The 11,471-nt window shown below is 39.9% G+C and overlaps 2 protein-coding genes and 1 non-coding gene across 4 annotated transcripts in view; 1 reads left to right on the top strand and 2 right to left on the bottom strand.

Annotated features, from left to right (window-relative positions):
• Nucleotides 1-223: 223 nt before the first annotated feature.
• rps3a (ribosomal protein S3A) lies at nt 224-3,187 on the bottom strand. Its single transcript, NM_001104841.1, is given in 6 exon segments — nt 224-388; nt 799-908; nt 1,001-1,209; nt 2,004-2,191; nt 2,383-2,486; nt 3,110-3,187. Coding segments are annotated over 6 exon segments (801 nt in total). The 5' UTR covers nt 3,172-3,187; the 3' UTR covers nt 224-260.
• LOC111948372 lies at nt 482-553 on the bottom strand. Its single transcript, XR_002874353.1, has one exon. It is a non-coding gene; the product is annotated as a small nucleolar RNA SNORD73 (small nucleolar RNA).
• Nucleotides 3,188-7,878: 4,691 nt separating the features above from the next.
• Nucleotides 7,879-11,471, top strand: part of lrba (LPS responsive beige-like anchor protein) — a 170,940-nt gene continuing 167,347 nt past the window's right edge. The window contains exons 1-2 of one of the 2 annotated variants that reach the window (XM_023957676.1): nt 7,879-8,179; nt 8,620-8,871. In XM_023957676.1, coding sequence (XP_023813444.1) covers nt 8,713-8,871 — 159 coding nt within the window. In that variant the 5' untranslated portion in view covers nt 7,879-8,179; nt 8,620-8,712. Of the gene's footprint in view, nt 8,872-11,471 lie in introns of both variants that reach the window. The other variant, XM_023957677.1, reaches the window with a different exon arrangement.

Genomic DNA, 11,471 nt, shown 5'->3' with positions numbered 1-11,471 from the left:
GAAGAAGGTAGATTTACATTTTAAGACCATAATGGCCAGTCTAGTTTTATATACCTAGTCTGATAGTTTTTATATTGAGTAGAGCTTACAACAACCCTGACAGTTTTAAAAGTCTACAAGATGAGTATAATTAAACATTTACAATTTTAGGGAGTCAAAAAAACTGCAGTACATGTTCTGTGCAAAGAAAATGTCATGGTAACTAGAAAACACAAGTAGTTTGGTCATTTACAATGTTTATTAAATCTGTTGGGATGTTCCTAGACGGTCTCCTGGATGGGGGGCTCATAGCCATCGGCCCTCTCCACCTTGGCTCCAGTGTCGTCACCAGATGCCTTTGCAGCACCGCCTGCACCACCCTCTCCATGCAGCTCCATCAGTTTGCCCACTGTGTTCAAACACAAAGACAAAGCTTTAAAAACAGACTAAAATTGTAAAGCAAGGTTTAACATTTAGTGCATGACGCCCTGCTTCATAAGGGAACATCAGTTGATCTCAATTTAAAAGTAATCAGGCAGTCATCTGGGACCGAAACAAAATGTCATCACACGTTCCCAAAGGAGCAGTTGGACTACACAACAAACGCACAATCATAATAATGTGCATATCATTGCTCAGTATTTAGAACCAAACCTATTGCAATAAAGCCTTTTTAAAGCAAAGTTTACATTTTACTGTGATAATCCAACTGCTCACCTGAATTATTTTTAAATGAAGTGGAATTGTTTCCATTATATTTTGCAGTTTTGATTGGTGAAACAACATTTTGACCCAATAAAGAACCTCAGAAATACTTACACTCAAACTTGGGCTTCTTCAGCATTTTGACCTTGCGGACGTAGACGTCATGTAGGGGGTAGATGGACTGGCAGGCCTTTTCAATGTCCTTACCAACGCTGTCAGGGATCCTGAAGTACAACATCCAACACCGCAAATTAATTCAAAGAAAAGAAAATATTGCCGTTATACAGAAAATATGTATTTCATGCAGTTAACTTACAGCTTGTTGACCACTTCCTTCAGGTCGTTCGTTTGAACCTCACGGGTCATGATCTCCATCATCTTCTTGCGGATCTGGCGGACCTGCTGATGCTGGGCGTATGAGGTCTTTCTGACCTGGTTGTTGCGCTTCTTTGTGAAACCAACACAGAACAGGCGCAGCAGGTATCCGTCAGTGGTCTTCACGTCCACGTGGGCTTCAATCATGGTCTGGAGAAATTGTGAATAAAACACAGGTTTGAAAAAAAATCAGGGGTTCATGTTAGTACGGCCGCATTAGCCTTAAATGTTTTTCATCAGGTCAACCCAACAGCGATTTCCTGTTGCATTTAAAAACAGTCCAAACCCAACAGTAAGCAGATAAGACCAAGTTTTAGTTTAGCCAAGTTCAAAATGTTTTCTGTGTTTAAAACGGTTTACAAAATCACAAATCCGATTTGTTTTTGGGGACATGCTGCATGTAAATACACAAACATATATTCAAAAGAACTTTTTCTAATTGAGAATTCATGAATCACGAAGAAACAAAATTACAAATAAGCCATGTCTTTCATAATATAAACAAACCATGACTTAAAGTTTTATTATTAAAGTAACTATACATGTCTGCATGTCAAAGGTTTGGGGGGAAATGACCCCCTGTTGCATAGAACAGAGCACAAGGGTGACGGGGAATTTATTAAAGAGCTACCACTGAAAGACGTGAAAGATGGCCATAAACTGAACCTGTTTAACAGTAAGAAAAAGCCTCCACCTGTTGTGACCTTATGGTGGGATCAAAATGGTGAATATACACAAATAAAATAACGTTTCATCGTAAAAGTCATCCTTAGGAAGTTCAGCTGGAAAGTGAGGACACACATTAACAGACCCGACTGGCTTTTAGAGCATTTTCCACTGAGAAATACTTCAAATTGTAAATCTAATTAAAGCCTTAAGAAACCAGCAGAAAGCACCAAAGCTTTATTACAACAAGATTGAATAATGAATCTTAAAAACATTACCTGCCACTTCTTAACCATGGAGCACATCTTGTCCCGGGTCAGGTCCATGCCGTGGAAGTTGGTGAGGCAGTTTTTGCCCTGAACATCCTCGGTGATGAGCTTAAACTTGCGGAAGGCGACCTCGTCGTTCTGCAGATCAGCAAGGCTCACCTCGAACACACGTCCCTTCAGACCGTCGGAGGCAATTTCTGGGTGGTAGAAAGTTAAACAGCTCAGAAATTGAACTAAATCTCACAAGCAAGAATAAAATCTGGACATGTTTTACCACATACGCAGCTACGGTATACACTGTTATATGATACTCTTGGGTCATGTTTAAAGACAAGTTTATCTATTTTTGCTGAAAAATAGACATCTGTAAATTTATGGACCATCTTACTGGTTCCTTGGGTCCTGGTAACCAAGGTCTTGCCAAGATTGCGGATATTGAACATGGCTGGTGCCTTGACATCGTACCAGTCCTTCTTGGAGAAAGGGTCCACGCTGAAAAAACAGAAAACATGATCTAAGGAACTCACAACAATCCAATTGACAGAGGGGAAAAAGTTTAATTTACTTTAGTTTGGTAAATTCCGTTTAGCATTAGCATGCTTTGCACAGCATCATGCTTTTGGAAGTCACCTTTTTAAGTTTTAAAGTTTTTAACATCAATGAAGAACGCAGTCTGTTTAAATTGTACCCGATACTTCTTCTATAGGCCACAAATATAGGAGGATAGCGACATTCATTTTTCAGGTTTGGCTGCATTTCAGCCGCACTAAATCAAACAAACATGCTAACACGTAAGTTAGCATTCATAGCAATTAGTCCCATCTGACCTGTGATAATACACGGAAGCCTTTCTTGTCTATAAAACTCCACTACGACATTAATGCTACATATGGTGTTATGATACTTAATGTATAAAATAGAGTATAAACGTTATGTTAAACTACGTAGCACTTTACAACTCCATCCAGAGCCACACAGGCCGGCGACAAGACGAGCAGCGACTTCATACCATCTGCTTTTTATCAGACTCATCCTTCCATTTTCGTACAACAAATTAACAGATATCGAAAACACTAAAGTTTGCACATTAATTAATGCGTGAATTTCAAACTTACATCTTCTTTTTGGCACCCTTTTTACCGCCTTTGGTCAGTCTCTTATTCTTGCCGACTGCCATGTTGGCTAAAGGGAGTAAAAGAGGAGGAAAGAAGGACTCTCGCGAGAATTAAGGAGGCGGTCAGGGGTCGCGAGATTTGTCTTCCCTTCGAATATTTATTAGCTCCCTCTGCTGTTAGAAACAGGTATACTGCAAAGATGACATTCCAAACAAATGTGCTTTTATGTTTTAACACTAACAATTTTTTAAATCAGATCTAGGCTTATTTTCTTAAGTAGATAGTTTTTGAAAACAGCTACATTTAAAACCATTAAAAAAATCCAAATAGTTTGTTATTCATAAGTGTGATTTCTGATTTAAAGCTAGTGTTGAGTGACTATTAGGTCCAGATCAATGTCCTAATAGAACAAAGTAAATTTATATATACATGCTTTACAAAAATTTTTGAGATAGTAATGTAAAAAATACATTTTTTTCCAAAGTAATTTTAACTTAGCTCTGAAATGGGAAAATACCTCACAGACACAACAAATGCTGTTCCTCTTCTTTTGTACTTAAAAATGTCACAGACAGTTGTTGAATGTATGTTCCTGTATTATAAACACATGGATGGAAATGTTAGTGCCATTTTATTATTATGGGATTAACCTCAAAATAATACTTTGAACAACTTATAAGGGACAAAAGTGAAAATGAAAAGTGTTTTACTGAAAATCAGACATAACAATCACTGACTCTCCAAAGGATATCAGCAATCATCAAAGTGACTTCTGCACCTATCAACAAGCATTTTCCTCTACTCATCATAAGCACAGCTCTAACTGCCAGAGGTTGAAAGAAGGCATGTCCCAGCTCATTACACAGATGTTAGAAAAGGATTAAATTAGGTATTACAGAAGTCAATTTAAGTATAATCCGGTGCTATTTGCAATTCTTGGGTTAAAGCTGTTTTGTGTTTTGGGTCATTATCCTATTTGTTACTTGTGACCGATTGGGAGACCCACTTTTCTGACATTAAACAGCACATTTCACCTCATAATGTCTTTGTAACCTTGACATTTCATTATATCTTGTACACATCAACATATCTTTTGTTAGAAGTAGCAAAGACGTCTCAGACCATGACCAAACCTCCTCCATGTTTCACTGTGGAAAAAGTCTTGGTTTTTCCTCATTATTGTCTCTGTTAACATCATTAATATGTCAAAAAGCTAACATATTTTAAAAAAAAATTCTTCCAGCTACTTTGTGGCTTATTGAAACATTAATTTTATTCAAAAAGATACTGAGCATTGGGGTTTACTTTTAATGCTTTTAGATGTTTTTTTGCTTTTTAATTATTTTCTTCTATCTTTCTTCTATCTTTCAATGTCATCAGTTTTCCTGTCGTAGAAGGCTCCATGGAGGTTAAACTCTATTTTGTTGACCATAACCTTCTGAATGATACGTGCAGCTGTTATCAAGCTGGTTGGAGATTTGCTCAGAGCCTTTACCTGTAAAATGCTTGTGGAGGGTTTTCTTTCCAATCTCCTGAGACAGCTCTCCCTTTCTGTTTCTATAGTTGAAGTCAAGTGTGGTAAACATCAGGTCTCCAAACAGCAATGTGACTTCTATCAGTCTATCATGACATTTAGCTAAACTTGTTTTGTTAGATAATATTCTTTAGTTAACAGTGGAGTATCAACAGTTTTATTTGTGTATATAGAATTTGAACCTTACACATTTTGAGGAATATTTTCATTTTGTTTTTTCGCAACATGAAGTGTGAATGAATACAGATTAAACAAACTACTACTGAAAACTGAACCGTGACGAGACTTGAACAGGAAAGACTTGTGGTAACAAGTCACTCCTGCGTAGTCTGTCCCCACCCAAACTGTTACTGTGACTAAAGGAAAGTATTTATATTTTGGGGTTAACTCACTCTTAACATTATCTATCAAAATCAAAATTATGAGACCTACATCTATTATTTTAAGTCATATTGTCCATTTTATGCTCCATATTCCTAACATTAATAATTGATGCTGTTAAAATGCTCAGCTGCGTTACCTTTGATCCATGTAATAGTATGAACTAAGAAATGTATGCCCCAAATCCAGATCCCAAAATGAAATACGTTTTTTTGACTTGTTTTTATTTGCTTCATTTATTCATGCAGCATTTTAGCATTTTCTGGTATAAATGGCTTTTTAATGTGTTTAGAAAATAATGAATTTCATTATCTGTAATTTGTTTGTTTATAATTAATCCTAAAATCTTGCCTCAGTTCCTCAAATCAAGATTTTCCTTGAGGACAATGCTTTATTTGAATGCTTTATTTGAAAATATTAGCAGCAATCAGGTTTTAATCAGCCATGTTTAACTTTGAACAACTACTTGGGGTCACTTAGAAAGAGAAGATGAAAATAGTGTCAATGACTGTGAAAGAGTTGGAGTTGTATTGAACGTTAAGCTATGAACTAAACAAAAGTACAAACAAACAAAAAGGAGAACTCTACCTTTGGGCATACCCAGCATGAGTGATGATTGCAATTCATTAAAATGGAGGCTGAGCCAGGGCCTGTTGGGTGCAACCACTGACTTCCATGACTCCCCGAGTCCCTGAGGGAAACACTCAGTGACGCCAGCTGCCTCTGTGGCAACATGGAGCTTCTCATTCACGTTTCAGGGCACAAATTAAGTCATCAGGAGAAAGAGAGACCAAAAAGCAGACATATTTTATAGCACATATATGGGCTGGCGTTTGATTGGACATTTTCACGCAATTACAGATGAAAGTGGAAGATTGAATCTATCCGGCTGAATCTCAAGTGTCATGGGTTAGAGTGATGGAGGTAATATGAAAAGGCAAGCAAGGCAGAGCTGTCACTTGACATTACTGTCTGTTTATGCTGCCTAAGGATGCAGACAGTTTCTCCTCTTATTTCATGTTGTAAAACAAGCTTGACACATTTTAAGTAACTGTTTAAGTCAAAATAAATTCATCTGTTTTGTTAGGTGCTAATTTATACATCAAATCTCTCCCCCACAGTCTGTCCTCCCAACTACGTACAACAACCGCGGGACTTTGTAATGTCAGAAATGCTTTGCATCTCAATATTTATGACTATACAGTAAAAAAACAAAAACAAAAGGAGAACAAGCTGCACTTGAATCCATTCTCCAGCTTTATTTCTATTTTGTTCCAGTGAACGTGATATTCCAGCTATTGTTAACATTGGATTAATTCAAAATTGAATCAATGTTTAATATTAGTAGTATGATTATTTATGTATAATAGAGATCTAAATCTCTATTATTTATGTGTTGCACCTTTTCAAGTCTGATGTTGGATTTTGTTTCACACTGTTTCAGAACAAATTCACAGTTTTCAATCCGGATTTTAGTCTGGATGTTTTGCATGTTCTTGTGATCAAATTGAGTCACGATTAAAGCTCAAAATCTATTTGGTTAAAGATCCCCAAAAATGACAGTCCCATTACGGCTTTACATCCCTGTCAGGCTGAAGGAATGAGCCGATTTAAAAAAAAAAAAGCTGTCAAGACAGAGGCGCATGGACTGTACTCTGACTTTTAGCATAAAACAAAATGGTCACTGTGGTTGGGTGTTTTTTTTTTTAAATAAAGTTTTCATCATCATCATCATCATCATCATCATCATCATCATTTATTTGTTCCTCTTAAATCACATCAAAGACAACAAAATCTGGGGCCGGTTTTATTGGGGGGGAAAATAATTTAGGTATGCCACAAGAAATACCTGTTTTGAACTATTTGTATAACAGACTATAAACAGTAGTGGAGATAATCAATGTACATCTTTGTGGATTTATTGTTTCAGGCAAAACAAGTGTAGCTTCATTTGTACAGTACTTTTCATCTTCTGGGTCAGCTTCACAGAGAAGTACAGGGCTCTGGCAGCATAGAAAAAAAATCCATAAAGCATGAAGATAAAATAGTTATTGTAAAAAGAAGTGACCACATGAAAAGAATACAGCACTGAAAATAAACGAATAAATAAAAATGTGGTCAGAACTAAGGCTGCCACAGTTCTCGATTTATAAACGGAAATGTATGTTAGTCCATTGAACTTTGGTAACACAAATTATATCAGACTGAAGCAAAACAACAAGACTGTGACTCAAAGGTCAGCGTTTAAACCAAATCGTGAAGTAATTATATCGTTGCATCCTTAGTCAGAGAGCCCCCCCCCCCCCCCCCAAAAAAAAAAAAACAAAAAAAAAACAACAACAACAAACTAGAATCAATATATCCGTTTTGTACAGTAGTAAAATGGTTTCTCTTAAGTTATTTAGATTTTGGGACTAATTGGATTATGATTTGAATTTTTTTTTTAAAATCCCATTGAAACACCAATGAAAGTGTTGTACCCTTCAGGGTACTCCAACACCACTGAAACTTCATGCACATATTATAAAAAATATATTGTATAACTGTTTGTATCAAACAGGGGCAAAAAAAAAGAACTGGGGCAAAAAACAAAGTACCAACAGATGATGATGCACATGATTTTATTATTCTGTCATGGCCACATCATTTATATCAATGCAGTGGATTTTGAAGGAAAATAGGCTTTTATGATACAACATAAAGAAACCATGTGATCAGTGAGTCAGCATCAAATTTAAGGCACTTCACTTTTTGTATACAAAAAAACGCAACAATAACCACCAAAATAAAATAAAAACAACCGAAAACCAAGAATTAAATATGTAATTAAGTCTTGTGTTCCACCTCTCGACCAACACATTCAGATCTGCAGAAAGTTGACCCTGACAGCTACCTGAGAGGCACACCTTCCATTCAGCCTGCCCGACTCTCCACTGCGCATGCGTCCCCGGCTCAAGGGCTCCACTGTCATGGCGCTGACGAGCTGAAGCTACCGGGGTAGATCAGGAAGCAAATGCAGCGCAGCTGGGTCAGCGTTGTCATCAGACCGAGCCTGCAGAGTCTGGCGCAGCTCTCCGCGCAGACCTCCGTCCCTTCACCGGCTGTGTTACCGGAGCTGCCGAGGGACTCCCCCCGCCCCGCTGTCGCGTCGGTCTGTGAGTTTTCGGTTACCCGCTGAAGTGAACTCTGGCAGTAGCTTTCACCGCTGAGCGCAGAGACCCCCCCTCACACAAAAACTGGATTTAATTTTGTCTAAGCGGGGGGAAAACTGCCAGAAAAGGAGTTCCACCTCACCTGCATTACTCCGCGTTGCCTCGGGGCACTTCGCAGCTTTTTGTAGGGATTAATTCGCCTGTGTGGCATCAAGTTACGCACCGGGGGCAGAGTACTTCTTTCATTGTGGAGCGGTGACATTTCCAGTCGCCTACAAATTTTTGCTTATCCCCCCCCCCTCTCTATTTATTTTATTTTTGAACCCACTCACGACCTAGTTTGGATGGGCGAAGAAAGCCTTTTTGGCTCATGAGCACGTAGGCTGTCCATCATCAGCCAGCTGAGGGACTGACAGAGCCCCTTCTTTCTGCTCCGACATCAGCTGCACTCTCATCATCATCATCATCATCATCACCACCACCACCCGGGGTGAACAGGTGCCCTACCTGTGAACGCCACCTGTCCTTCCGTAGCCATGGCTAGCGCGGAGCCGGCGGCGGATGGAGCTGGCGCCGCGGCGCTCAACCCCGGAGTGCCCATCCGCGGAATACGCATGAAATTCGCCGTGCTGGCCGGCCTGGTGGAAGTTGGGGAAGTTTCCAACCGGGACATCGTGGAGACGGTCTTCAACCTGGTAAGCTGATTACGGGAGCTCAGCACAGGCCGGAGAAACTAAGACAGACAGACAGACAGACAGTACTGTCACTCTGCTGCTGCTGCGACACTTGGAGGGGCAAAGGAAAGTGCAGAAATCATGTTAATTCTTTCATCATTTTTGTGAGATAAAACCCAGTTCCATCCAAATGACGTGTTATTTTTTTAGTGATCATAGAGGAAATAATTTGGCCCTCTTATTTATTAAAATCAGGCCAATTCACTTCCTCTCTGAGTTCTTGGTGATGCATACTTGTTAAAAAAAAGTGTTTACATCTTTTAATTTTTACAGTTTCTCAGTTGGACTATTTTTTTTTAAATCATTCAAACAAACTTGTGTTTCTGTGATGATGTTTGTTAGATGGCAAGTGTGTCTTAGTGGGCTGCAGCCCTGTCCAGCAGGATCTTCATAGCACAACATCTGCCTCCCTACTTTCTGTGACACTTTCAGGCCAGACATAAGCGGGTGGTCTAAATCAGCCTCATCAGTCCAGATGTGTATTTTCTTCAGGTGCATGAAGTAGCTTTCACTAAGAGAATGAATGAAAGTGTGTGTAATGAGGAAACGTGGCCTCTGCTCAGCCAGGCTTCAGTTGGTTAGGTGGGAGGAGAGGTGAAGGTTGGAAACCTGCTGAACTGCTTTGTCAGTGTGGCACAACAAGAGTCCTGTTGAAAGAGCGGTGGGGGGAAGCCAGCTCATCCTTCCAGTTTGGAGTCAAGTCACCCCCTCCCATGATATAGGGCAGTGGTTTTATTAAAACACACCATCTTACTGACAAAAAAATCCTCTAAAAAGAGGAAAAGGTGGAGCTTGTTTTTAATTACCACGTTTTTGGACTGTAAGTTGCAGCAGCCAAAAAATGCACAATAAAGAAGAAAAAAAATCCTATTTAGGTCCCACTTTGGGTAGAAATTTATTTAGCTTCATGAAACAGGAAGACTCTAGTAAATTAGTCGAACATATGAACAGTTTTTCAGATAAGTAAAGCATAAAGAAGACGCTATCAAAACAACTAAACTCTTAATATCACGTTAAATCACTAAATGCGTTGAATTCTTTATCCTCCAAACTCGGCGTAAAGGCCCGTACACACCGGGACGAATATTCGCCAGGCGTTATTCGCCAGCGTTTTTCGCCACGTTTTTTGTGTTCACACCCAGGCGATTTTCGCTGACGATGAGTGGAGTGAACATGCAATTTCATTCCCTGACATTAGATGGCGCTTAATGTAAAACCGAAATACTCCTGTACACAAGGTGGCGCTGCGCAACTTTACGCTTCTTAAAGTCGCTTTTCACTCAGAAGAAGAGAGCAAGTATTTACACGCTTGTCAGAATCAAACAAAGAAAACATGAATATTTCAAGCACCAGTAGCTCCAACTGGTGCTTGGTTCGGGGATGTTTTAGAATGTCCGTCATTATTGCTTCGCGGCTGTGTAGACGCTACTTGGCGTCTATCTTCTTCGCTGGTATGTGTGCTCAGCAAGGCAGTTTTGTTTGAGCGCCCCCAAGTTGTGTTTTACTGTAACTTCAGAAGCTCCAGACACGTGAGCAAAAGCGCCATTCTCATTGGTCGAGTAGATTTCGACGCGACGCGTCGAAAAAAAAAAACGAACCCGAGGCGTTTTTTTTTTTTGACGCTTTAACGCCTGGCGTTTTTTCGCGTCGGTGTGCACACTCTCATTGGGGCCCTTTGTTTAGTCACGAGGCGTTAAACGTCGGCGAAAATCGCCGGCGAAATTCGTCCCGGTGTGAACAGGCCTTAAAGGCCCGTACACACCGGGACGAATATTCGCCAGGCGTTATTCGCCAGCGTTTTTCGCCACGTTTTTTGTGTTCACACCCAGGCGATTTTCGCTGACGATGAGTGGAGTGAACATGCAATTTCATTCCCTGACATTAGATGGCGCTTAATGTAAAACAGAAATACTCCTGTACACAAGGTGGCGCTGCGCAACTTTACGCTTCTTAAAGTCGCTTTTCACTCAGAAGAAGAGAGCAAGTATTTACCCGCTTGTCAGAATCAAACAAAGAAAACATGAATATTTCAAGCACCAGTAGCTCCAACTGGTGCTTGGTTCGGGGATGTTTTAGAATGTCCGTCATTATTGCTTCGCGGCAGTGTAGACGCTACTTGGCGTCTATCTTCTTCGCTGGTATGTGTGCTCAGAAAGGCAGTTTTGTGTTTGAGCGCCCCCAAGTTGTGTTTTACTGTAACTTCAGAAGCTCCAGACACGTGAGCAAAAGCGCCATTCTCATTGGTCGAGTAGATTTCGACGCGACGCGTCGAAAAAAAAAAACGAACCCGAGGCGTTTTTTTTTTTTGACGCTTTAACGCGTGGCGTTTTTTCGCGTCGGTGTGCACACTCTCGTTGGTGCCCTTTGTTTAGTCACGAGGCGTTAAACGTCGGCGAAAATCGCCGGCGAAATTCGTCCCGGTGTGAACAGGCCTTAAGACTGAGCGGCGCTTCTTCTTCTGCGTTCTCAGGAACAAACACTGATGCGCACCTACAGTGCCCTCTAGTGGTTGATGCTATTTCTTTTAATGTTTATTTTTTTTAATTTTTTTTATTTTTTTT

The sequence above is a fragment of the Oryzias latipes genome, chromosome 1 (assembly GCF_002234675.1).
Source record: "Oryzias latipes chromosome 1, ASM223467v1".
NCBI lineage: Eukaryota > Metazoa > Chordata > Actinopteri > Beloniformes > Adrianichthyidae > Oryzias > Oryzias latipes.
The sequence above is the reverse complement of the archived record's forward strand: the minus strand, read 5'-3'. Positions and strand labels throughout refer to the sequence as shown.